Here is a 27,910-nt window from a genome sequence, read left to right as displayed (position 1 = left end):
TTGAAAGATTGTAACCCACCCTGCAGTGCAGATAATAATAATAATTACAGCTTTCCAATCCTAACACCTACAGCCCCATCACAGACTACTCTCACTCCAAAAGAGTCTTTGTCTTCCATCCTCTAAAACACACAAAGCCTACCCTACTTACCCCCCCTGCTAAACAGCCCCCTTACCTCTCTCCCTACACCTTGGGCTTTTGCCATCTCTCCTAACACTTTCTTGCACCCCCTCCCTTCTCTTTTGCTTTCTTTTTTTTCTCCTTTCTGCTGTTTCTTGCTCCCTCCCTGCCCCCCTCTCTCCTCCCTCCTGTCTCCCCCTCTCCCTGCTGCCATTCCCCCCTCTCTAGCTCCCAGCACTGTAGCTGTATTATCAGAGTGCCCTGGTAGGAGACACATTTCCAGCAGGACTGCAGTGAGGGAGTGCTGAGCCTCTCTGCATCTGTCTGCTGGCTGCTCTCCTCCATCCCCACCCTCCACCACCAGTAGCAACAGCCACAGAATCTTCCCCTTCTCCAAGTCTCCCCCCTCCCCACCCTTGGATAAACACTGCTTTACCACCCCCAGCACAGAAACTGGAGCATGGAGCCCTCACCAAATCAGACAAGGAAATATGGACTGTGAAGATGGATGGGGTTAGATTGACAGCTTGGGGATTTAAATCTAAGGATGTGGAGAAGATCCTCACAAGGTGCTTAGGTTTCTGCTGCATCCTCACTAGATCTCCTGCACCACCAATGCACTGGAGGGGTAAGTGTTATCTGTGAACTGCAGTCACTCGCCCTGACACCATGGTATCTTGAGACAGAAGCTTCCTTGGTCCTTTTTTAGAGCCTTAAAGATGATGCCTTGCTAAGAGCTGATGATGCCAGGAGATGTCTATAATACCTCTTCATTACCAGTTGCCAGCTGGATCTTATCTGCAGTGAACTCTTTAATAGGAAGAGGGGTAGGTTCACCCAGACCAGACCTTCTGTGGCTGTAGGTTGGACATCTGGGGTGTCTTCTCTTATCCCAAGCAGCTGTTACTGAGACCCTGTCTTGGTCATTCCCCAGGTTTCCAAAAATCCCAGTTTGTTTACTTACCCAGTAGATCTGCAATCAAAGCAAAGTGCTTTCAGAAAGATTACATTTAGTATCACTGCTACATTTTATGGACAAGCACAACCCTCCGTCTGTAGGCTTTACAGAGACAACTTGTATCAAAGTGTGGCTGGGGAAATGGGAGTTGAGGTCCTGCGTCTCCAGACTTCAAGTCAAAGATCATTCCTCATCTTGGAACAAGTCGTGTTTCTATATTACCGGATTATTCCTTCCAGAGATAACATTTTTAGTAGTCTTTTAAATGTCCCACAATTGGATTATTATGAAATGAGTTTAATCAATTTTATTAGTCTGCGATTGGAATGTTGGAATAACCCCAGGGTTCACGGCTTAGTCCTTATCTGGTATCAGATGACCTGTCAGCATTTTATTCGAGTGAACAGGAGACAATATGCAACGTGAGACATTTACGTTAACAGACAAACGTCCTCTTTAGCTCAGATTATTATTGGTGTATTTATAAAGAACCCATAATTTACGTTAATTAACAGGTGATGGTTACAACTATGGACAGAATGCAACAAAAGATGAAGCTACCTCTGGGTGTGGGAGCTTACAGTCTACTAATTTGTATTAGGTAGATAAATGGAACAGCCATACAGTAGAAGTGGTAGAGGCTAATACAGTGAAGGAATTTAAATAGGAATGGGATAGACATACGGCTCCTGAATCTAAGACTGATTAAGGTTTGAGTCTTTACAGCAGTAGAAACGGGCAATCAGAGGGGGCCGAATGGGGCCGATCTGCTGCCAAATTCTATATTTCCATGTATCTTTGGCATGTTTAACTATTCAAGGTGCATATGGACAGCATCAGCTATCACGCGTGTTGTTTTTTTAACGTAATTCTGTAAAATAATGAATAACCGTACAGGCTGGGCTTGGAAGACTTCTGTAATTAAACAACAGTTTATCTAAAAGAAACAAAATGACAAAGGAGGATGAAATACTGTACGTTGCGGAGCTTTCGATGAGTGTAACCGGCGAAGTCTCTTCTGCCGCTCGATGCTGAACTCTTTTACGTGTTCTGCTTAATCTTTTCAGAAAGGTGACATGTTCGAATCAACAGCAACTCGCGAGAGGCTCGTCTAGAAGTGACTGCGCTGTTGTGTAGCGGAGTGACCTTTCGTCGCGGAGTAGAGCGCTAACCCTTTGCGTAGAACTTTTTACCCCCTTTGCTACAATAGTAACAGCTGTCAGGAGGCCCTGCGAGATACTGGGTGGGTGTGAGGGGTACTTTCTCGCCCCACGCTGCCATCATCACCATCCCTCCATTGAGATTCGGCTCTGGTGCAAGTAAACAGGGGCAATTGCAACATTTGGCAGCTTTTTTTTTTTGTTGTAATTTTTTTTTTTTTAATTTGCTACTTTTTATTTGATATGCTTTCCTTTTAGCAAGTGGCCAATAGAAGCGTATGGAAGAAATATGGGGAAAAATGCACTTTTTTCCATTGAAATGTAAAACATTATACTTACCAGTTGTTAAATAGTTAATAGGCTGCAGACGTGAGAAGTAAGGTCCTCGTGTTCTGTTTAGAATACAGATTGAGAGCCCCCCCCCCACGTGCAGTCTCTATATGTAGAGGGTTTACATGTCTCTTTAATGCATTACTGTACATAGCTGTTCATATGGTATCTCCACCAGGCCACCAGCTTGGACATGGGGTGGTCTGGACCTGCGAGCTGGTGAGTGAAGCAGGTTTTATTTGGGGTGAGGGGGGGATTCGTTGGGTAAGTGACATTGTTTAGAAGTCTGGCGGAACGACCTCCCTGGACTTGATGGGAACTTAGAACGAGATCTGCTACAACGTCAAGTAACCTGAAACATTTATACAAAGGAGACGTTGGTGGAAGAAGATTATGTGGACAGTGAAGGCGAGAAGTGGTTAGCAGATAAATATGGTGGTTATTCTACATAGAATGGACCTGACAGCCATAAACTTCATCATCCATGAGGTACAGGGTGCTCCCTTCTCCCGTCATCTCTCCTTCTGATGAGACATGCGCGTCCCGTTGTCTCTCGGTGACATTTGCAGTGAGCAGGGAGTTGGGGAGCGCCTCATTTTGCACGATCGATTTCCAACCTTACAAAACAGCAGGTAACGGGGCTATCAGAACGTACCGTGAGAGGCTTCTCAGCGACACACTGTGCAATTACATGTTAACCAGATAAAGCCCCAAACTGGAAGACAGAATTGGGTGCTTTTTACATTAATGGTCGATACCAAAACCTTTTAATTGCTTCTTCTCTGGCTTGTATCTCATAGTTAAAATCCATATTACCTGCTTGAATGTAGGTTACGTTATTGAGAATATTTAAATTGTGACAGGTAGAGGAATATAATTCATTGTTACCAGAATTAGTAGGTTGACACCAAACCTCAGTATAATGGTTCTAGTTGTTGCTGGTGGTCGCTGCTGCCGTAGCGAGGTTTTCACTCATAACCAACATTCTACAAGGGTTCAGCCTTACGGACCTTTGCTACTTAGTGATGTGCGAGATACCAGAGACACATGGTGAAAGTACAGGGCAGCAGATCAGCACCTGGGGTGCCTATGCCCAGTACATAGGAACATGACGCATTGCATGGTTATTCCGTGTACGGACGTAGCTTTCCCAACCCATGAATCCGCTCACATGATTGAAACATAGGAGCCAACGGACAGCATGACGCATGATCTGACTCGCATGATGTCATAGCTGCTTTATAATGGGAAGGAGACAGACAAGAATATGGGCCGGATGGCTCCGAGAGAGCATGGAACGCAACCTATAATATAATATAAGGGACATTTCAGAGATAAAGCTTAGATACTGAAAACCTCCTGATTAGGCTGATACCAAAGCAGGGCTTATCTCCAACCAACATAACTTCACAAACAACCAGCAGACAGGTAACGACAAAAGAAACAGACTAACAGGTTGTCGTGGATGACAGACGTTCTTACGGATATAGCATATAAGATTTAACGACGCGGCTTGTATATATCTATATGAACATTACTGGGCAGGAGCCTTATGTGACGTGCGGTGTCATATACATTTATATAGTATTGCAGTGAACCAAACGGCTTCTCATATCATATTTTTCCACAAAACGCTATCTTCAAACCCTGAGGTCGCCATCGGAGGCAGTCATGCGATATTTTGGTGACATTCCACACTCAAACATCACACCGGGCCGATGGTTTACGGCAATGCCGGAAAAGACTGTCGTTTGTTCATTACGTCCGCTTCCCAGTTAATGCGTCGCATGGTCCCTCTTGGTGATTAAGACCGAGGCATTCTCTTCTTTTTCACAGGCAGCCTGATAAGCAGCCAGGGCGTTTGTCTAGTAGATTGGGCCAAGGTAACTCAGCGAGAACTCAATACAAACCCCCCCCCCCATGCTACTGTCACAAACATTGTATTTGTGATACTAATATTAAGAAGAAGTAAAAGTTTTTGGTGGGTGATCCCCTATATGTTCAAAGTATCTGACGGAGCAAAATAAATATTTTAATATATACTAGTTCCACGTGCAGGCTGGCTGAGATTGTTAGGAGTTGAAGCAGTAAGAAAAGCCACAAGCTGCCAACCCCTGTATGTTCTATGTGCGTTAATCACATTTGTTTGCATTGTCCGTGTCGTTTAAGAAGGAACAAGCAGAAGATCTCATTTCCAGTTCATATTGAGCAATGCCATAGGGTGTGATTTAAGCCGGGCGTAATAATATACAGGGCATGTTTGTGAGGGGCGTTTTATTTCACGGCGCGCGATTGGTCGGGGGATAGGGTGTCCAGCTATTCTGTCAGTAGGTACGAGCTAAATTCAAAGTTTCTTAAAAGACGTGGAAATTTCCCGGTTGCTTCTGGAAATGTTTATCTTGTGTGTGCAGGTCTGTCGGCCGGGGCGTCTGAATGCAAACTGTTCATAAGGTTGCTCTCGGAGGGGGGGGGGTTGGGGGGCTGGGGGATTGCTTACCTGGTAGACAAAACTGTCAATAGTGAGTCACAAATGGAGACCGGCAGAGCAATTCACGTCTCACAACTGGGAGCCGCGTCAGGGAAATCTGATCTAATCCGCATGGATGTATATTTACACTAGTTACAAGTAACACGTATTACATCGTTATTATTTTTTTTTTATTATTTTAACCCTTTAACAACGAAAAGCGGTCTAAGAATGACCTTTGACGGTCCTGAACCGTCATTAAATTTAAAAAAGCTTACGATCACTTTCCTCGCTTATTCTAATTTTTATTTTATTGATTATGGTTATTGGTTATTGCCAGAGTAACCAAAGAAGGGGGGAAAAAAAGCAAAGAAAAACAAGAAAGAAAAACAAGAAAGGTAGAGAAGAGACAAAGGTGGGGGGGGTGTCATAATTACATTAAAGGTCATCCTTATTGTCTTTTATGGATTATATTATAGTAAATTTATACAATATCATCCCCAGCAATGCAAATCTGTGTATGGCTGATTGGGAAGACACATTTATTTGGACAAAGTGGACAAACCGGGTCTCCTACCACAGATATATAGATATTTTTTTATTTGGAAGAGGGGGAACACCCCAACTCGATATATTTCTGGGGTACCTAAAGAATAATGATTGGGGAAGTAATCTAAGTACAGAAAATAGTGTCCGAGGGGTACATTTCCTCGATCTAAGCATAGATGTCGAAAATAATAACATCAAAAGTAAAAAATATTTCAAGAAAACTGATGCGAGTAGTTTTATAGGAGGGGATATCACCCCCCCCATGGTTAGATAACATTCCGCAGAAATCAGACGCTAAGATTGAAGAGAAATTGTACAGAAGAGCACGTCTGTCACGATCGATTACAAATCCCAAAAGAAAGGTTGATGATTAAAAAAAATACCCAGAAAACAAAGTGGATGAAACAATAAAAGAGGCAGCGGATGGAGAGAGTCTATAAAAATATAAAAATAATGATACTTCCATCAGTCATGGGTTATAATAATAAAAAAAATGTCTTAAAAAACTATTCCATAACACTGGTCCGTACTGTAACCGGATGATTTATTAAAGGGCCAAAAATAATATTTAAAGGGGCACCAAGTTTACGTAGAAAACTCACTAAAAGCTCTACGCTCCATAAATTTCCAGGGAAAAAATAAAAATAAGACCAGGTTTCCGCAGATGCAATAAGTGGAGGGCATGTAGATGAAATTAAGGATATTTTAAAATTGTGAACCAATAAATGTGATCTCCCTATTAAAATGTCCGTGTGGGTAGGACTACAAGGAAGTCGCATGTCCGAATTAGTGAACATTATAATAATATTATAAAAAAACTTCCAACACATAGTTCCTCCAAACGGCATAACTAGAACGGCCCCAGTGTGAAAAATTCCCTCAGGCCCCCCAACAACACCAGAAACATGTCTCACGGTGCCATCTCTGCATCTAAACAGCTTGTGAGTGCCACCTTTGGCCCCAAACAACTGGCCTGTGCCAATGGTGCCCTCAAACAGCTTGTCTGTGCCATCAGTGCCCCCAGAGAGTTTGTTTGTGCCATCATTTGTGCCAAATTGTTCCAAACAGCTTGTCTGTGCCTTCTTTGCCCCTTGCAACATACACTCTGACACACCTGCCTAAAGTTTCATATACTAGCACACATACACATGCTTACTCATACTCACTAACTCACTCATGCACATTAATTCTAACAACACTCCCTCTCACACCACTTATATATACATCCATTCTTATACACAAACACTTACACACGCATGCTAACACCAACTGCCTCTCACAACACTTACACATACATGCTCGTACATACAAAGGCTTTCACATACAGATTCATCTTAACACACAAACACATTCACACTCACATGCAGTACACTTATACATGCACATTCATGCTCACATACAGTGCACTTATACATAGACATTCATGCTCACATACATACCCTCTAAAATCCCATACCCTCTTACCTCTCCCGCAGCTTTGGTTCTCCCACACTGTGTAAGCTGCCCGGGTTTCACGGCAGGGTCACGTAACGTAATGTGACCCTGCTGTGTTTTTGTCTCCCGGCTCAGTCCGGATGGGAAGGGCCCTTTCTGAACAATTCTGAGCCAGCACTAGGAGACAGGAACAAGTGGTCGTCGGAGGTTGCCCGGGCCCCTTAGAGAGATGGGCCCCACCACCTCTTTTAGTTACGCCACTGTCCCCAAACATTTTAACCCTAAATGGGTTAAGCTTTATGGTAATAGCTAAATGTAAAAAAACAAATGGGGGGGGGTAATTTAGGTAAATTAGAAATGAAGACACTTGCCCCAGTGATTAAATATATATTTTGAACTTTGCAATATCCCTTAGGGATATCATGTTTTATGTACTTTTTATGTGTTTATTCATTTTCTTACAATTAATTGTGTTTTGTGGTGTCCATGGTAACGAGTGCAACCCTGGGTTAAATGTGTGTTAACCCTCGCTGCAAGAGCTTTTTGGCACAGTATGCAATTTTCTTTTTGCTGTATTTTGTGGTTGAATCTTTTGGACAAGCGGAAGGTCGGGACCCATGATATTTTAGGAGACCCGTGACATTTTAGGGGACATTGCCACCATGCGCGTAAGGAGCTGCAATTCATCCAGTTTCCCATTAGATCGCAACATTTTGACTCAAATCACCAAAGATTCATTTGTAGCGCTTCTAATGTAGAAAATGTCTTGATACATCCTTGAATTCTTTAATACGGAGGATTGGCAGGCAAAAGGTTTTGTTTGTTGCGTTGCTCGATAGATTTCAGATGTTTCTACACTTTACAAACGAGCTCACCGTCTGCATTTAACATTTCAAGGTTTTATCGATCTACCTCTGCATCTAAAACGCTTGTAAAGATCTTACTACGGAGACTTCTGGTGCGTTGGGATGTAGTGTAAAGACCGCATGGTGGTAAGCCCATGACTAGTAGTAGACCCTCGGTGTGTAGACATGGACAAACTACCTACAAAAAGAATGTAGACAGGGCCAGTCCTAAACCAAATGGCACCACAGGCAAGAATACTCACTGCCCCCCCCCAATTTGGAAGCTTACAGGCTACAAATGAGTCGATGCCACGTGACCCTGCTGAGAAGGTACCTCCGACCCCTTATTTTCTGCAAAATTAAGTAATTTAATCTGAAATTGCCTCTTTGTTCCGGGGCTGTCCTGCTCAGGCCAGGACTGGTGGCAACCCTAAGCCCGGTGACTCCAGGGGGCTACCTGGAATGCCTGATATAAGACTGGCCCTGGAGACATTTCCGTACCCATTGCCATAGACAGAGTTACTGTAAATGTTAAAGTAAAACCCGGAGGCGAAGAAAGAGATTCCAATCAATGAGTTGCTTGCACACTGTGGGTTAGCAGTGGAGTGGGAAACATATATATAAGTCGATGGGGTGAGTCAGACACCAATAGACTGGAAGATTTTATGTAGATCAATAAGCTCAGATCTTCTTCTGTGAGTCACATAACCCACTGGTGTCTGTGTTTCAGTATGTGGCCTGGACCCCGGGGGGTCTCTCGCTATGTGGGTCTGATGCAGCGGCGTGGGTACGCAGACAGTGTCCTAACGCAAACTGCTTGGCTCCCCTCTCCGTGTATAGAGACCGTTTTGGATGTAGATGGCTGTGTATCAGGACATGCTACGGTTTCATCACAGCACAAATAATAACAAGGTGCCAGTTGCACCGAAATACAAGCCAGCGATATCACCACAAGCACGTTTTGTGTGCCCGGTAGTTCATCACACAATCCACTTGCAACAGATGTTAATAGTGTCGGTTTCAAAGACCCCACACGTGTCCCACTAATCCACCGCAGGTGCCTACATTACGCACCTGGCATGAAGCCCATAGAACCATAGAATACATGGCTGGGCAGCCTATTTTTTAACAACATAAATCGTGGCTTGGCTGAGGATATTAAGAGTTGTGGTCCACCAAGGCAAGCCATTAATTGCACTTGAATGCCCTAGAATGTTCAGCTAATGAAGCTAAGCCAGATCTGCTATTTTGTTTTTCTATCTGAAGGTTTAATCACATAAACACAACACAGAGACATTTATAACGACCTATTAGTGCCTGCATTTGTGTTACGCGACAATTAAGTGTTCCCAACAAAGGTTCTGTAAGAGAGCAAAGGTTACTTAATTAAGAAATATTTGAGGTAAGGGCATTGGATAGTACTAGGAAGAATGTTTCAAATGTTACAATTAGTCGCAAAGGTGTTAAATCCAGCGGCGTAGGTGGAACAGCAGCTTTAAAGGTTTTAGGTCCTCTGAAGGTATAATTCATTGGTTATTTTTCCTGATTTATTATGGATACTTTTCTTATCTGCAGTTTCTCCCCATAAATGATCAATGAAACAATCTTAATTTCCTTTGGCAGAAGTGACACTTTGGGAGCAGATGTCCACGTGAACCCACATCACGAATCTAACAAGACAACTGAAGGCAGTTGCATGTTTTATGATCTATGGTGAGTGTCAAATGCATTAATATACATTAGCAACATGTAATTATCACCAAGCACAGAAGAATCAGCATACAGAATGGTCCTCTGTTCTGTGGGCCTGTAATCTTGTGTTGTAATATAGTAATCTGTTATTACGACTACCAAGAAGAAGAACCAAGAATAAGAATCCGTTCTCTTCCACTACCTGCATCTACTGCATGACCATCTCCTATCTGATTTATCTTATTTCTCAGGCATTATTAATCTGTAATTTAAATATATCATGATATGATATGGGATTGGATCCTGATAATTTACATTCCTCTTTTAATGTTCCTGTAGGTACAGTCAACAAAAGAATACAGGGAGGAGGCTCAATGACGGTTGCCAGCCATGCAATGTACCTGGAAGGCTGTCTTCTTACTAGCGTTGGCCTCGATCGCTATCCAGTACACAGCCATCCGAACCTTCACCACGAAATCCCTTCATATATGCCCAATCCCCTATCCGGCCAACTGCAGTCCTGGCCAAGATCCTACCGAGGCTCCGGACCGGCTGTGCGAGGACAGCCAGTCTCAGCCCTCTAATTTTTCCAGAAAGACACATATTCTTATCTTAGCCACTACACGAAGTGGGTCATCTTTTGTTGGTCAGCTCTTCAACCAACACTCAGATGTCTTCTATTTATTTGAGCCCCTTTACCATGTCCAGTATACTTTGATTCCTAAGATGACTCAGAGTAAAAGCCCTGCCGATCGGAGAGTGATGTTGGGTGCAAGCCGGGATCTGTTGAGAAGTCTTTACGACTGTGACCTCTACTTTATGGAGAACTATATTAAGCCACAACCAGTTAACCATACCACAGATAAACTGTTCAGAAGGGGTGCAAGCAAAGCGCTCTGCTCTTCTCCAGTGTGCGATGCATTAGGCCCCTCTGATATCTACCTAGAAGAGGGTGACTGTGTTAAGAAATGTGGAAGCCTGAACCTCACTTTGGCAATGGAGTCTTGCAAAGACCATGGACACGTGGCTATTAAAACAGTCCGCGTGCCAGAAGTCAATGATCTTCGAGCTTTAGTAGAGGACCCTCGGCTTAACTTGAAGGTGATCCAATTGGTGAGGGACCCCAGAGGCATCTTGGCCTCACGTAGTGAGACTTTCCGGGACACTTACAGACTGTGGAGGATATGGAGGGCTACCGGCCGGAGGCCATACAACCTAGACTCCAGCCAGCTGACCACAGTCTGTGAGGACTTTTTAAACTCAGTCTCTACAGGGTTTAGTCGACCGCTCTGGTTAAAGGGAAGGTACATGCTTCTGAGGTATGAGGATTTAGCTAGAAACCCCATGAAGAAGATGGAGGAGATTTATGAATTTGTGGGCATTCCGTTGGATTCAAATGTCGAACGATGGATTCAAAATAACACACGCGGTGACCAGTCCTCAGCCAAACACAAGTACGGTACGGTCAGAAACTCTGCAGCCACAGCTGAAAGCTGGAGACTAACCCTGTCATATGACATCGTAGAATTCACCCAGAATGCTTGTCGACAAGTACTCATTCAGCTTGGATACAAGACTGTGAGTTCATCGCAAGAACTGAGAAACCTTTCCTATAGCCTGATAGAGGACAAAGGTTTCGCACCTTTTTTGTAAAGGTTCAGCTGTAACCACGGCACGCAGTGAGGGTGTAGGACACAGTGAAGTTAGGAAGAGATCAAACTATATATTTTTGATAAGCTCCTTCCCTGCTTCCTCTACTTCTCTTGGGAAAACTAGTTGCACTAAACAGTTGGTCTGGTAATAAAGCACATTAAAAAAGAATGAGAATTTTACCTCCGATATAGAAACTTGAAGCCCTCGATAGTTTGCCGGTTGAAGGTTGTTGCTTGAAATACCGGTAAGGCTTTATCGAGCTTTCTGGGGAACTTAACCCTCATAAAAAGGGAACAGAATGGAGTACAGTAGAAAGAGTTGGGTAAACATGTGACTGCTCATTTCATGAAAGGTTGTGACATCAGTGGGTGGAATCCGGTGGCCCCTGTCCACTTTCATGCTCCTCAATGCTGCCGCCAAAGTTAAGGTGGAAACAGGTGGAAAAAAAGAATTTTTTGGTATTACGCCCATCTATAAGCTTAATAATATCATATATGAAAATAAGGCATAAAAGCCCATGGGGACAGTGTAATAATAAAAGGGGTATTTTATCAGATATTGGAAACCAGACAAAAAGTCACCCCCAACAATATCAACCATTCGGCTTGTGGGCAGATAGAGGGTGTTAAATGTTTACAGAAACTAATATAGGATGGGGGGGGGAATCACCCATTGGATCTACCCAATAATTAATGATGTCCGGATTCTCGGCTGGCTGAGGGGGAAATTGCACAAGCATTCTTTTTGTTTTCTTTCAAATAATGTTGTATTATTTATAAATGTTTATAAAGAGGGATGAATTAAAGTGCATGAAGTGCCGCTTATTGTGTCCAAAACCTCCGGTGTGTTTTCCAAAATAAAAAGGATGCCATCAACAACTAGAAGGTTGGTTAATGGAGTGAAAGAAAAGAAGTGAATAAAGTAGCTTTGACGAGTGCTTCTCAAATGGTGGTCTTCTGACCATCGAGGTGAGCTGTGAAAAAAAAGCAGACGGAGGATATAGAGCCTAAAAACGTATAAAGAATTAAACTTTTGTTTAAGTTTTAGAATGGCATCATAATGCAGTGAAAACAAGAATATGAAAAACTGGTCCATGGACCCAAAAAGGTTGAGAACTGCAGGCTTCGATGGCCTTGGGGAACTAACATAGAAAACAGTCATTTGGCATGATTAATGATTTTTTTATGGCAGCTATTAAAAAATCTGAATACCTGGCTGTCCTTTGACCACAATTATTGTCAATAGGGAAAGCTGGGTGATGGATACGGAATATGAATGAGATGACTGATACTGACTTAATTACCCACTTTAAAGAATACAATGACATAATATGTCAAAGGTTTTCCTATTTGTTTGTTCCATTTTACATCGACTGGAATGTGTGTTTCAGAAGATAAATCCTGAGAATAATGAGTAAATCCACAGTCACAAGGAAATTATGCAGGAGCCAAAGTCTCTTGTCTATAACAATAGAATCTAGAACACAAGAGCCACGATGATCCGCAAAAGCCATGATGGCCGGCTAGCATGTGACAAAAGGAGGGCGCTTGTACCTCGATGAGCATTATGAGAGTTTAAGCACTAAAAAAGCTTGAGAGCTGCCTGTTGGCCAAACTTGGTCTACAATATTTCGATCTGCTTAATGAGTGGAATCCTTTAGCACACATGGGATGGATATTTTTGGGGTCAAAAAAGACAATATTCCCTCTACCATGTCCAATTACACATATTGGGGATGCTATACTCAACTGTGAAAGACCATTCATAAAACAGTTGAGGTCTTCTAGAGGTGGCATGGTTGAACTTTGCTCAAGAACCTGGTTTAAATCTTGTAGAAACTCAATAACTAAGGCCAATATCAAGTTTCACATGTGTTAAAAAAATAAGAGAAGATTTATTTAAATATGTATGTCTGCATGGGTTCAGAACGGCATAAGGAATGATTATTTAGAGGGGTTCTCTCCAGTGACACAGACTTTAGAACGTCTTCATGCTGACAGATTGTACATTGTTTGGGGCATAAGCTCCATATGATAACACCGGAGTAAATTAATGCAGTGACAAAGCCTAAAGGCACACCCAATTTAACATGGGAATCCAGTAACGTCTACTTTTCTGTTACCTTTAAATTAAATTTTGTGTTCCTTGATGACAGCTGACAAAGAAATCTTTCATCTAGAGAATGAAGCTCATCGCGTAACAAGAGCCTTCACTCACAAGATAACAAGCGTTTTAGTATCACTGAGCACAGCAAAGTTCTTCTTCTTTTTTCTTTTGTTTATTTGCATAAAATACAGAAAAACAGAATACTTCCCTAAAGCAGCTAATGAACAAAACAGCAGAGATATGGATAGCATGAGTGCATGCGGGCTCTGGGGATATTCTGCAACTGAAAATGTTTCCAAACAGTTTATGGTCTGATAATCAGCGGGAGAAGATAGGGACGTGGAATAGAAGCGGAGGCAAGCGGCGACCCTTCGGCTGTTTGTGAACTGCAACTCCCACAATCCTTCAGGTGTTGATCAATGTCCGTTCAAGGATGGCAAAGGCTTAAGGCATTTGTAGTTCGTCAACAACTGGAGTGTAGCAATAAACATGGGTATACCTGAGAACTGCCAGGGATTGCGCCTGAATATCGGGTTGCATGGGCTGGAGGCCTTTGATTTAATTATATCCCAATTGGTGACCATTTAGAATATCTTTTCCTCTTAGTAAATCATGGTCAGAATCTCCATGATGATCTATCAAATAATTAATATTTAAAGAGTCTTAGGGTTGGGTGACTTTCAGAGGTATGTATATATATATATATATACAATGCTTTTTACGATCCTTTTCAGCAGCTCCACGCCTTCTCTTGCCTCTCCTTGTTCTTCCTTCTTCTGTCCTCTTTCTTCGCCTGCTTCTCCTCGTTATCAGCTCCGTTAACCAGAACTCCTGAAGCGCTTTGTGGAGAAAGGGAAGAGTTGCACCCTTCTTTCTCTGCGAATCTCTCTGCAATATTCTGGCTTCTTGTAGTATTCCCACGAAAGTGAGGAGCCACGGCGTGCACCATGGAGACAGCCTCTCCCCCAGATAGAGGCTGTAGGTGGAGGCTCTGCTCTTTGGTGGAAGCGCTCCAGGAGGACTGGTTAACAGAGAGAAGCTGACGATGAAAGGAGATAGAAGAGAGCAGAGGCAAGAGAAGCGGAACTCCAGAGAGGGAGACAGGGAAACGGAAGAAGTCGGCAGAGAACGTGAGAGTGAAAGGGTTTGTGAGAGTGAATGAGAGTGTACGAGAACATGAATGAGGGTGAGTGACAACAAATTTATTTTCCAAATGGAAAAAAGCCCTCCAAATTTTGTCCAAACCGAAAAAGGGAGGAAATAAAATTTGTGATCGGGAAACAAATGAACCAAAAACAAATTTAAAATTCCATGTGCACAAGTCTAATGTCTACATCATAGCTTTTCCTTCAAGTTAAAGCCAACTCCCTGTGGGTAACGTAAACTAAGTATACGGACATTTGTCATAGTAATACAATAAAAAAAAAACCTTAATCAAGAACATTTAATATTCTCATGCATTAAAACATAAGACATCCATAGCATTTATTAAGATATAATAAAGCACATGTACGTTATTCGGTGGAATTGACATCCGCCACACATAGAAGTGAGAAATGTGATGGAAAATTGCTTTCCTCGGCTTGCTGAAAACCCACATGTGGCATTTTAAATGACTCGGGACTGGAATTGTGAAGCTCTGTCGTAATTAACCGGGCACGGGGGTTTCTCTTTTTTGTTTAGCCTTCCTAGCATTTCATAACGTCCAGCATTATTTTTTTTGAAATAACTGACATATGAAATGTCCTGACCTACATATCAAGCCACCAGCAGTTCTCATGCGACGCGAGATTGGTAACGAACGTTCAGCGGCTCTAGATTTGCCTTCATGAGGCAGAAATGCTTTACATTTGTAGATGATCGGCTGCAATTTTGGGTTTAACTGACCTTCCTGGTGGACAAATGCGACCAAAATCAATTAAAAGGCTTTTGGTCTGATGTCTAGCCATGAAGAAAGCTAGCGGGGCATTAGAACGTTCTTAAAACTCATCAGCAAAACATGGGTGGTCTCGGCACCTCGTGGTACCCTGGGAAAAAAAGGCCCACACTTAATAATATGACGCAGTGACGGCCATTAATATCTAATTATTCCTTAATGATCAGTATTCCCATGATCATCGTCATAGTCACTCAAGATTCCATTATACGGAAGCATGAAATTGGACATGTGACGTTTATGATCTTTCTATCATTAAATGCATCTTCGGAGATCTTTTTTTAAGCCGTACATTATGGGGACTTCTTTCTCAGCAGGGCTATTTGTTTTTTTAAAGAAAATTCTTTATAATGATTCTTTCACCTGTCCTAACATCACTTTGCTTTCTTCGATGCGTTCTGAGGGTATCAGGACGTGCGAAATGAATTGGACAGAAATAATTCAATCAAATTATAGATTAAATGCAGATTAAATTCAGGGTTCGGAACCCGGATCAGAAGCTCAGCTGAGAAAGTGAGGCTATAGAAAAAAAAATTAATTAAAAATACTAACTCTCTTGGAATTTAATTTGTTTCCATACCGAGTTCAGCCAGGCTCACTAGCAATGTGTGTCAGCAGCGATGGTCCGTAATTACCACCACTGCCCCCGTTAACAGTATTCGTTCATTAGCCACAAAGTATTTTTAACAGAAGATCTGAGATTTCATCACACCGTCTGTTAATCAACTAGACGTTCAAACCAGGAACCCATTATTTTAGGTTGTATATATTTTTTATTTCATTCAAGAAGATTGGGGTAGGTTCTTTGAAGCTGCTTAGGTGCTTCTGGTTGCCCCGTCTCATTGTTGTTTGCCAGGGTAATTCTTGTTGTGCGGTAGGGATTCCAGGAACGATTTGAAAAACAAGGCATCCTCGGAAACAAATAATAAAGCAGACGCTGAGATATCAGACGTCATATTATACGCTCATTCTACCCGTCGTGACATCTACCTCTCTGCTCTGAATCTATTGCACACAGCTTTGCCCTTACAGGATAAAATACTGGGGCTCTGGGCTCTTCCGAGACCTATGAATCAGATGCTTAATGCACTGAAAGCACGGGGCCTTGGCAGGATGAAGAAGGGCGTCTTCTTGCTGGTTTTAGCCGGGACGCAAGCAGATTTAGGAAGGGTGAAGTGGCGAGTCTTCTCATTTAGTCAAATTTGTCCTTTTTCTTTGGGGTGAAGGAGACTTTACTGGCGACCGCGGAGCCTACAGCCCCGACTCCACCTGTTACTACGGACATCCCCCCTTTGACTAGTCCAACTCCCGCTGCCGGCACGCTGGTCACTGCGGTCTTCGTCAGCTCAAAGCTTCTGCTGCCCACCCATGCAACTCCTCCTAGCGTGGCTCCAACGGCCCCTCGTGTCATGCTGAATAGTCCTCCCGTCACCCTCCAGATCACTCCAGCTGGTGGATTTGGGTGATCCTTTTCTGTATCTGAAGAAGGTAAAAAAAAAGTTACAAACTACAAATTACAAACATATCTGAAAAACAACACTATAAGTAACATTCAGTATTTCTTTATACTTGTTTGTACAGAACATAGGTTTAAAAGGGCTCTGTACACAGTAGGCAGAGAGGGTTTATTTGAAGACATCTGTACGTCCTCACAGAGGGGGCATATTATGTTCTAGCAAACAGAAAGTATAATATGATTTAGAAAAAAAATAACATACTTAATATACAGGTCAGCACTGCGTATTCTATACCCCACAACCCATCAAAGCACAGCTTGACGCTTCAGAGACAGCGTCCCTTTAAGAACTCACACAATTCTTAATTCTATACTTCTTATGTATTTACAACAACACCCCCCTTGGCTTTACCCAAAGCTTCATTATGTGTTTTGTGACATTTCTTAATAATAAAACATTTTGTTTCCAGTTGTGCTTCCTCCTATGGTTTGCTAAAGGGAAATCACCACAAACATACACAAAAAATCAAAAATTAAATAAAAAAAAATAAATAAATAAAAACAAATGGAAAAAATCTGTAAATATTGAAAAAAATATCCATTGGTAACCAGGGGAGGGCTGGCACCTTCTAGGCCAGAGGCAGGTAAAGCCAAGTTGCGTAATCAGTCCTGAGTGTTCGCTCCCCTTCTGTTAACTTACATATGGCACACATATTTACACACACTCTCACACATACACACATACTTACACTAGCACACACTCATGCTAACACAAACTCCCTCTCACACACACTTACACATTTATGCTCCCACAAACACTTACACATACACTTTCATGCTCACACACACGCGTGCACATGCAAGCTCTCACACACACACACTTATACATACACTCTCTCCCTTCCTCACCCTCCCTTACCTCACCCCTGTCTGGAGCCTTCTTTTTCTGCAGGGGCCATGTAACATAACATAACGTGACCCAGCTGCGCGCCCGCCCGTCTCTCCATGCCGGACCAAATTTCCTCCCAAAAGGACGTTCGGACCGAGCCTTTTGTGAAGACCCCCGACCCTTCTTTAATTGCCCCTCTGCCCTCAGGCCCTCCTGCCGCTAGTAGTAACCAAAAAATTTGCATCGATGCAAGCAGAGGTGAAGCAGAGGCGGGGGTGCATTTTTAATTACAAAAGATACGTGTATAAAATGAGCCTAAAAAAATTAACCCTTTCAAAAACGTTAACCCAGATTTTTAATGCCCTGCTGATTAATGTCATTTTCAGGTGAAAGGCGAGCTTCCAATTGGCCAGTATTTCTTCTTCCTTCTTGGTCTTTGACATACTCTCTCTCTGCCATTTAACGTCTCGTCGGATTCCTCAAGAACACTTAAGATTTATCTCATCTTGGGTTAATATAAAATAATAAGACTTCCTGCGATGTTACTCATCCGAGTGTCATAAATTTCCATTTGAAGAAAAGCCCCATAGAATTAACACAGTGAGAAATCTCATCTCTCTCGTGTGACAAAATTAATCATTTTGTTAATGTACCCCCGTGCATAGCGCTATTCATCAGTGCGCCAGGGGTGCAGTTTTCCGAAACAGATGAATCCGACGCAGCATCTTAATTAGTTCATTTTGGATTTCTTTTGCTCTTACACTGGAGTCCAGCACCTTAGCCGGCGTATAAATGATCTTTAAAAATTAGTGGACAAATACATTTACTGAACTTAACCTTTTTTAGAACTCAATGGACCATTAGAAACATCATTTCCAATACATGTAAACCTATAAACCCTCTCGAGAAATGATTATTCATGTCATTCAATGATTATTCATTCGCGTCTCATTCATATTTATTCCAGGGAACAGTTAATTATCACATGATGCAAATGCAGGCATTTGATAGGTTGTTGCCATCGAAAAGAATAAAATGACATATCTGCTAAGGTTTATTTGCTTAACAAGCTAGAGGGCTCAATAAATACTTGGTCTTAATGGAAAGTGCCGTCAGATTATTCCATTAGTCTAGAACGTCTTATGTTGTTTAAATAAACTTGACCCCTCAATAAAAGTGCAATGTGTCTGACCCGTAATTACTTAACAGCTTATAAATAATGAAAGGCTAATATGTGCAATAAAAATAAATGGATGGATTACATTGCGCATTTCCTTTTAAGAAAAAAAACAAAGTTGTATTCCGTCTAAATGCATTTTTACAAGAAATATGGCAGCTATTAAATAATTATAACAAAACAATTATGCGATGTGATAAGTGCTTCGTTAATCACACTCCGTACGCTATTTTCATTACTATTTTTCACTTTTAAAAGCCAACAGTCGCTTGCATTCATTATTTAAGAAACATACAATTTGCAGGCAGATCGGCCCCATTCGGCCCCCGTCTAGTCTGCCCATTTTTCATCAAAGACTTAGACCTCGGTCGTTGGTCTCGTCTTAGATTCAGGATCTATATCCCTATCCCATGTATGTTTAAATTCCCTCACTGTATTACCCTTTACCACTTCTGGTGGAAGGCTGTTCCACTTATCTATCACCCTTTCAGTAAAGTAAAGCTTCCCTACATTACATCTATGATTACAACCTCTTGTTGTTACATGTCTTCTCCTTTCGAAAGAAACTTCGCTCTTGTGCTTTGTTAAATCCCTTTATGTATTTAAATACTTCTATCACGACAAGGAAATTCTATGTACAGCGCTGCGGAATATGATGGCGCTATATAACACAATAAAGGATAATAATAATATGTACAGCAGCTGCAGATTAACAGAAGAAGGACAGTGGTTCTAGCTAAAAGGTCACTTTTATCCTCTTTATCTTCACGAGATATGGGTGATACATTTTCGCGTTCTAGTTTGGAATGTAGGAGATGGACTATTGATAAGAGACAGAACTAGATGGCGAAACACAGATGATTCCAATGACACGGATCCCAGGGTGTTGCTAAATTGATGATGGATAAAGTCTAGGGCACTGATAAAGTCCACAGCCACACCTTGCCGAGGACACTGGACATGGAGGCTCTTCTAGCACCACTAATTTGGGGAGAATAAATGGCTCACGGCGCACGCTGCGCATAATTTGACACAATGATGTATGGGCTGAAAGAGCCACGCAGGGCACGCCACAGCCTCCTCTGTCATTCGAGAACCTGATGCCCCGCTACCGCCGAGGAGCGGAGATTGTCAGAGTTAGTGAGAAATGTAATCTGTCAACATTTACAGACAGGGCTGAGGATAGCGGAGGGATTCATTCCTTCACCCCGAACAATCTCATCGGAGGCACAACAACAACAAAAAAGAAGATTCACTTTTACATTGAGACGAAAGTGAGGAGTCTGGGAGGAAATGATTACAATGGAGAAGACAAGAAGGAAGATAAAAATATTATAAATGAGAAATGAAAGAGTAACACGTTGCATTTTGGGAAGATAAACCTTTGTTCCAAAGAGTGAGAAATATGTTTGCAAATTCATTCCTAGTCTTTTTTCTTTGGTATGTAAAGAACCAACGATGGCTACTTCCTTATTCAAGAAGCACCTTCTGAAGCTAGAGGGGTGATGATGCACCCCCTGAACACATTAAATGTGTCTTCGGAGCACACGCAGTACAAGTTAAAATGTGTTGTATCTAAGAAGCTTATAAGAGGCTGCTGAGGGCACCGATGAGTTCTTCTGGGTTTGAGAAGGTGAGAAGGCACCTACAGCATGTTAATGACAACTTTGGGCCGGAACTTGCCATGACTTGGGTTTACTCTCATACATGACCACTCCAGGTTGGTTTTCGGCAGGGTCCCATCAGATCGATAACCTGGTTCCTCTTTGAAGTGCATCAGGCTCTTTCCTTGCAGCCCAGCTAGAGTTTCAGGTGTGGTCCTCAGGACCCATCACACCTTAATATGCTGGGGACCTCAATGAGCAAGCGAGGCCACCGAGTGACAGCCCCCCCCCCAAAAAAAGATCACTAGGTACCTTTTATTTTGGAAAATCACTCTTGGCAGCAATAAACGTATTTTATTGTGTTTGATACCAAGAGACCCAAGCGCTTCAACAGCTGGCAGGAGAACTGCGGATAAATCCACACACTGCGGAGAACAGAAGCCTATGGCAGCGAATGTGTTACTGCTCCCCAAAGAGTCTATGTGTGAAGGAGCGCAAATCTAACCCGCCACTGCCCACGCGGCATCTGTCCTGGGTATAGATATTTCCCAACGCTTATCACAGGCAGCAGGCTTTCTGCTCGCTCACTGTACGAAAATGAAAAAAAAAATAGTCCAAATAGAGTAAAAAGCCATAGCAACGCAGCGCGGAGAACGTGTTATTTGTTAGAATGGTTCAGCCGTTTTTAAGATATTTTTAATGGATTCCAGACTACCTGTCCTGTCAATCATTGGGTTTTTGAGTAGTCAAGGTAGACATTTTTTCCATTGCCTAATAGGTAATAAAGAATATTTTTAAAATAGGAATGCGGCAGCCAGGCTCGGAGTGGCCACCAGGCACACCAGGCAGTCACAGATCAGGTCCTGCAATGTGTGGCCACGTGAGCTGCTGGCCTTAAAGTGCCAGGGCCACTTGGTCATCCCCCTGGAGGCAGCCAATCAGGAGAAGTAGCTCAAGTCCACTGACAACTAAGTATGTCATCCGACACATGGGGCTGGGAAATGTGTATTAAGCTGTGGAAGACTTTGGTGCTAATGCCTAGGGGCATTTACTGCCAGCTGCTATCTAACACCGACCAAGAAGAACCCTCAAGATATTTTCCACTTGAGAACGGCCAACACGGTCCTTCTTGCAGACTAAACGGACCGGAGCCTCTTGTTAGCTTAGATTTTGGTGCGTTTCAGCTTAGTTGTGCTTCCAACTTTCAGTCCCCATTGAGATTAAATTTACTTTGGTACAAACAGTTACATTTTATCTTTAAACACACAGACGGAAACATCTGTAGCACATATAATGGTTTCTTCTTAGAATGCTAATTTTCAGTCGCTCCATAATAATCACGATTAAACAACTTTAAAACAAAAAACAAGCGATCGCATGTTATAATAGAGAGAAATGAAAGGGTTAAGTAGCCATCTGTATTCCAGGGTCTGCGTGATCCTTGGTCCTGTTGGTTCCTTTTTACTTGTTTCACACCAACTGTTACCATAGAAACGGCTATTTTTCCTATGGTATCCCCGACCCTGTCCCTGGCGGTGCCTCCCTGAGGATTTCTGACAGGCCCCCCCAGGCTTGGAAAAAAAAAAAATACAACGGGGGCCGTCTGTGGGAAAGATGACGGAGAGCAGGAGCTAATTGGTGGAAAAGCCCCCCGGGTGGGGGTGCCGAACTCATGGCAGGTTTATCGAGGCCACCAAGAAAAAGCTTACAGAGAAACCCACACGCAGTATACGTTCCGGTCTGATCACATGCAGAGCCCCATACAATGTGAACAGACACGGAGCCGACACGGAGCCGGCATGGAGCGGACACGGGGCCCGAGATAGCTTGTGCGGGGCCCTCGAAGTGTCTTTAGTCCTTTAAGGACCACAAGACCGAGGAGTGCAACATTTTACTCTTTTGCAGATTCCTCAAAGTTCTTAAGCTATACAGGTAGGTAGGATTCCAAAAGGCTGTCACATACCTCCCACTCGAGGGTATCCCTTTTTCCTCCCCTGATGCCCCTCTTTTCTAGGAGATCCGAAAGTTTGCATATCGTAGGCTTCTACAGCCCTAAAAGTGGGTTTAGAAACAGCAGGGGATGGGTTTACAAATAAAACAATGTAAATATGATACATTCTCTTCTTTATCACTCACATAAAAAGTAGTTAAATATAAAGTCTCCTTAAGGCTCCGCCCATAGCCACACCCCCTTTAACAAAAGTGCCCTTTGTATTGCGAGTTTTGCTGTTGCTGTTATTAGTTGTTTTTGGTTAGGAAGTTTTAGGAGCGACACCACGCGAGGCTCCGCTTGGAAAGTGGGGAGAAGAATCCAGGGACATTTTGCTGCTGGGCGGTCACATCGTGCAGCTCTTTTATTTTTAATAAAGCAAAACACTCTAACACTCTAAGCTGCTCTAGCACTCTAGAGCGCCCTATATATGTATATATAAGAATCATATACATATGTATATAAAGAATCAATATATATATATATTTACCTTTTGGACCCAACCCAGATCTCACTCTCTTTCTTTTCTTACCCAGTCTCAAGCCACATTTACAAACAGAGAAACCCAAGACACTTGGCAGCTATACAAAAGCACAGACCTAAACAGAATAGCCAATGCACCAATCAGATACTTATTTGCAAGAGTTTATCTCTGCACACATTAAACTTCACTATACGTACAGACATTATTACTGGGATAAGGACGGATATTAACCATGTCAGGTCCGTCCTTTCGCACTGTGGTGATAGAACAAAAATCATTATTATTGCATATACAGGTTGGAGAGTGTGTTAAATAGGAGCTTGCACTCACTAATACATGCTGCTTGTTAGCTGCCTCCATATGGGCTGGCACAGGACTGACATTGGGAGTTCTGGCTCTGTGTACTGTGTAGCCGCCAGGGCTAGCAGTTCAGCCAGCAGTAGCCTCATTAAGTGAGTCTACAGTGGCTACCTGTCTTGTCAGGATGACTGATGAGCGCTGGTTCCCCTGAGCGCAGAGCTGACACACGCACTGATGGATGCCTGTTATACAGACTCACTCGCTGAAGGCTGGAGAGAAGTAAAGGGGGACATTTAATAAACAGCATGGATCCTATGCAGCTCGGCTCAGCGTGGCCTCGGCTGCTCTAAAACTTTATAATGAGGGCAACAATCAGCAAAAAATCTACATCATCAGATCCAGCTTTTGGTGCTAGAGCACAGCTTGGCTTAAGATTCAACTGCAGGATATAAAAGCAGGTCCAAGTAGAACAAAAGTAACAGGACAACTGCCCCACCAACAGAGGGTTACAATACAGGGTCTAAACATACCCAACGGACCCAAAAACATTGTATCCCAAGATATCTGGAACCATGACTGCCCCATGAAACTCTGATACTTACATTACTGTCCAATATACTCTAGAACCCACTAGAAGACACTTGCACTCAAAGGTACACAGAAGGAACCCGAAAGGACTCAGTGTGTAAACTGTTTTAAGCCCAGAATACATCTTCTACAAGTCTTCTTAAAGGCTTTGCATTAGGCACCTCGGGACCCATAGGGATGGACAGATAGCTACTCTGCGTTATCTAGTCCAGGACTGACGCAGAACTGCCCCTTACCTCCTAAAACTGCTCTTCAATAGTATTTCAGGATCATAGATTGATTCAGCGGACCCTGACCCGATCTGTTAAAAACATAATTATAGTGTGTCCCGTTGAATCCGCTGGTATTACTTCCCGATCTGACAATCTATTGTTCAGCAATATTTCTGCATCATATTAACCCTTTGGACTGTGGCTGCATTTGGGAAGGTCTCCTGAATCGGTATCTGTCTCCTCGTCGCTCTAATGATACAAAGTGTTTAACGGATGGGGCAGTTTATGAAAATATTGTGTGTACAGACAGGAATGGTTTATATAAGTTCCTTCCAAATATTATGAAGACAATGGTAATAGGAGGTTAAGACAAGTCTAGACAGGCAGGTTGCATGCGCTACTATGGAACAGGTGTGAAATGTGTTGGCAGCTGCCCATATCTGCTCCACTTGGTATCTGAGTTGAGTTCTGGAACCCAGAAGCCCTCATCCTCTCTACCCTGACTTCACCAAATCAAGTGGAACTCCCGCCATCTCTATACATAGTGCTAAAACTAAGACATATATCTTCAGGAGAGCCGACCTATTGTGCTAACATAATTATTGCCCAGTTAAGAAGATGGACACACTGTATTGAAATCTCAATTGTCTGGTTTATCTACGTTCCACACAAAAAAGGCAGCCCTGTCCCTCTCCTTGTAAAGGTCAGCGCGTGGCCAGAGCAGCCGGTGGAAAAATGACATTTTAGAGATGTCTGAAAAGGTTAAAATATTCCTTTAGCATATCCAACAGCCGAAAGGTCTGTCAGCTGGGGAGGTGAGGGAGGTGGAAGCAACAGAGGTGAGCAAGTCTACTCTCGCCTGTTCTAGGCTACCAGAAGATCCTTGTTTCCGGCTACTCTCAAGTGGAATACAACGGTGTCCATCTTCTGCACCACCGAGATTTCCATGTAAGCAGCTGGGTCCCACCCCAACATACAGAACATGGCTAATCACAACTCCCAGCACGATAAGTCAGGCAGTGGTTGGCTATGGGTTCCTTGATTTGTAGTCCTGTTACAGGTCTTCTGCTGCCTAACCATTTGTTTTATTAATACAATAAGGCATTGTCATGACCCTTGGTGGTCTACAATGCCTTCTAGGTCATCTTGAAATAATAAAAAGTTTATTTCCCGAGAAAAAAAAACAACCCATTAACTATACATTTATTTTAATGGGATTTCAGCGATCTAAAATGGGACAGAATGGTAAGGTGGTCCCACGAGAGCCACCGCCAAGAAGGTGATGTTTTAATTATGCCGTTTTGTCATCTAAAGCACGCAATTCCACACTGATTGGATCTCTAATAAAATTAAAAGCCTGTGTGCTGTAGAAGCTCTCTTATGTGCAACGAGGGTGCACAACCTGTCACTTCTTGTTAGGTTTAATACTCTATTTGAAGGATCGCAGACCCCCATTAATCTTCTTATAATGAACACAGCCTCTGTGCAGATGGCTCCTGCTGACCGCAGACTTTGCTGCCTTGATTCTACCAGTACTGCAGCTCTGTGCGTCTCTTTGGCAGCGAGGGGTTAACGATGCTGAGAATCTCACTTCTTTCTTCCAGTGCCCGAAGCGAGTGGCACCGAGCGAGGAGACGCTGATTGATAGGAGCAATACGCATTTATACAGCCAAAGGAAACCTGCTGATCAGGAGAACTAGCAGATGAATGCTATAACATACGAGCAAAGGGAAGCAGAGATGCCCTTTAATAGTTTGCCTTTATTTGACATTTCTAGGGATACAATGAGACCTGAAGTACTTTGGAAAATTCCATTTATCGTCTTTATCGTTTATTTTTCCATAAATTACCGTCTACTCTTTGCTACTTTCTGGCTCACAGACAGTTAAACTTTAGTCCCTGCTACCTATACAGTACCATATAGATAAAACATTTTTTATGGAATTAAAGAACAATTCTGGGGGGAAAAGAGTGTGACGCAATCGACAGGAACATACCCAGAGTTGCTATGGCAACTGCATCACTTTGCCACAAAGTGCAGTGGGAGGTTATGCATTACAGCAGGGGGAGAGGGCAAATATGTAAGGGCACAGGACCCACTACAGCAGTAGGATGCCCAATTATTATACAAGAACAAATATGATACTTCTAGTGTTATTCCCCCCGCCTATTCATAAGAGGTTTTTTAACCGGTTTAGTAAACCTGCCCCTAATCTGGGAAAAGTTATCCGCCAAGCTGAGAGTGATAGCAGCTAAAGTCTGACTGCTTGCGACGCGGAGAAACAGTCTATTCTTGTATTTTTTATGCATGAGCATTTCGTTTCAGAAACAACACTGAATTGATGGAGCAAGCAGGGGGCGCATAAGTTAACGCAGTGAAAGAATGCGCGAGTGTTTGAGATAGCTGCTGGTCTATTTTAAAAATGGAGCGTCAATGGCAGAATGTACCGGTGAAGTGATACAGTGTTACCCAGTATTTCTAAAGAAGACGGTATCATTCGATGGTGTAAGCGACCGAAAATGGAGAAAAGAAGGAGATCAGGGGAGGAAAGGGCAGCATCAAGGAAGGAAAGATGGGCATCAGGGATTTGGGTTCCAAAGAGTCCCTCGTATTGGCGGTTCTCTTGGGAGGTATGGATATATGCGCTACTGTATATAGTTACATAAACACATTAGTAGGATAGGATACTGGTAACAATGCCACCCCTATATAGAACGCGGGCAGTAAACTTGTAAAATAGCAACCAGGGATATTGCTCAAAGCATTCATTCTGGTTCTGTTGACGCTAAGGACCTGGGATGACTCTTGTGGTCTTGACAATGAATTATGCAAACACCTAAAGCTTCTCTGATCTAGGTAGAATCAGTGGCGTAGCCGATGCTTCCTGCAGCCGCTGACCGACTAGACATTCACCCAGGAGAGCTTCTGATACAAGCTTAACATTAATAATGCTCCATGACACAAAATGCCAGGTGGTAACATAAAACTTGTATCCAGGGGGTTCCTGATGCTAGGGGGCCCTTGAAGGTTTTTTGGTGCATAAGTGGTACTAATAGCCTCTGTTGCTAATAGTTTTAGTGATTTATTACCAGGCATGCAAAAAAGTATTTCATATCATAGTAAAACTACAAAACCTGTTTACCTACTCCATGACCATACTCACCTTTACGTGTCAGCATACCTGAGAACACCCTAGCCTTGACCTAGAGTCTCTGGGTGAAGCCCTGCTTCCCCGGGTCTCCGAGTCAGTTACTCCTTTCTTCGACATTCCGAGTACTCCATGCACACTTTCCCAGTTCCCTCCCACTAAGTGCCTTCTGTGGCTAGCCACACCTTTATGTGCAGCTAGCCCTGCCCCTACACAAGGCCACACCCCCAAAAGAAAGAGCGTTCCGCGTATCCAACCCGGGTATGATTGCCAGTCCAGCCCTGGGAGTAGGGTACTTGTAGTATTTGCACGTACAGCTATCTGAGATTTATTACCCCCACTGATTGAATGCTGACTGCGTGGGGTATTTTTGGTACGGCTACAAAATATTCCAGCTATATAAACAGTAAATATTTACTCAATTTAATTGGCTTATATATAAAAAACTTCATGCGAAAGCAACTACATTAAAATTAAATCTCTTTTAATAACAATTGTTATTGGAGAAATAGTACCATAAAAACAACAAGAACATCCAAATATAGATTTAGGTAATAAAGAGATACTTGTCGTGTATAGAATTAGGTGAGTCAGAACGGATGAGCACTTTTGGAATTCTAATGATTGTTACGTAGTTCCAGAGCCAAAGTATAAGGAAATACCACTCGACAAAAGGTAAAGCTGCGTCTTCTAAAAATATATTAGAGAAGAAAAAGGGCTTTGTGCTTTTCATGATACATAATGGAATATGAACAATAAAACTGCCCTTAGAATTGTTTATATGGCTAAACCAAAAGGTTATATTGTAAC

At 42.7% G+C, this 27,910-nt stretch overlaps 2 protein-coding genes across 2 annotated transcripts in view; one reads left to right on the top strand and one right to left on the bottom strand.

Moving 5' to 3' along the window:
- Window positions 1–376: 376 nt before the first annotated feature.
- Window positions 377–11,377, top strand: CHST1 (carbohydrate sulfotransferase 1). The gene is made up of 3 exons (XM_053449521.1): window positions 377–749; window positions 9,488–9,577; window positions 9,896–11,377. The coding sequence occupies exon 3, from the start codon at window positions 9,947–9,949 to the stop codon at window positions 11,207–11,209; it is 1,263 nt and encodes a 420-aa protein (XP_053305496.1). The 5' UTR covers window positions 377–749; window positions 9,488–9,577; window positions 9,896–9,946; the 3' UTR covers window positions 11,210–11,377.
- Window positions 11,378–15,592: 4,215 nt separating this feature from the next.
- Window positions 15,593–27,910, bottom strand: part of LOC128467463 (transmembrane protein 263-A-like) — a 48,172-nt gene continuing 35,854 nt past the window's right edge. The window contains exon 3 of the mRNA XM_053449115.1: window positions 15,593–16,730. Coding sequence (XP_053305090.1) covers window positions 16,444–16,730 — 287 coding nt within the window. The 3' untranslated portion in view covers window positions 15,593–16,443. The remainder of the gene's footprint in view (window positions 16,731–27,910) is intronic.

Source organism: Spea bombifrons, chromosome 10 (genome assembly GCF_027358695.1).
Source record: "Spea bombifrons isolate aSpeBom1 chromosome 10, aSpeBom1.2.pri, whole genome shotgun sequence".
Lineage (NCBI taxonomy): Eukaryota > Metazoa > Chordata > Amphibia > Anura > Pelobatidae > Spea > Spea bombifrons.
Note: the sequence above shows the minus strand (reverse complement) of the source record. Positions and strands in the feature narration are given on the sequence as shown.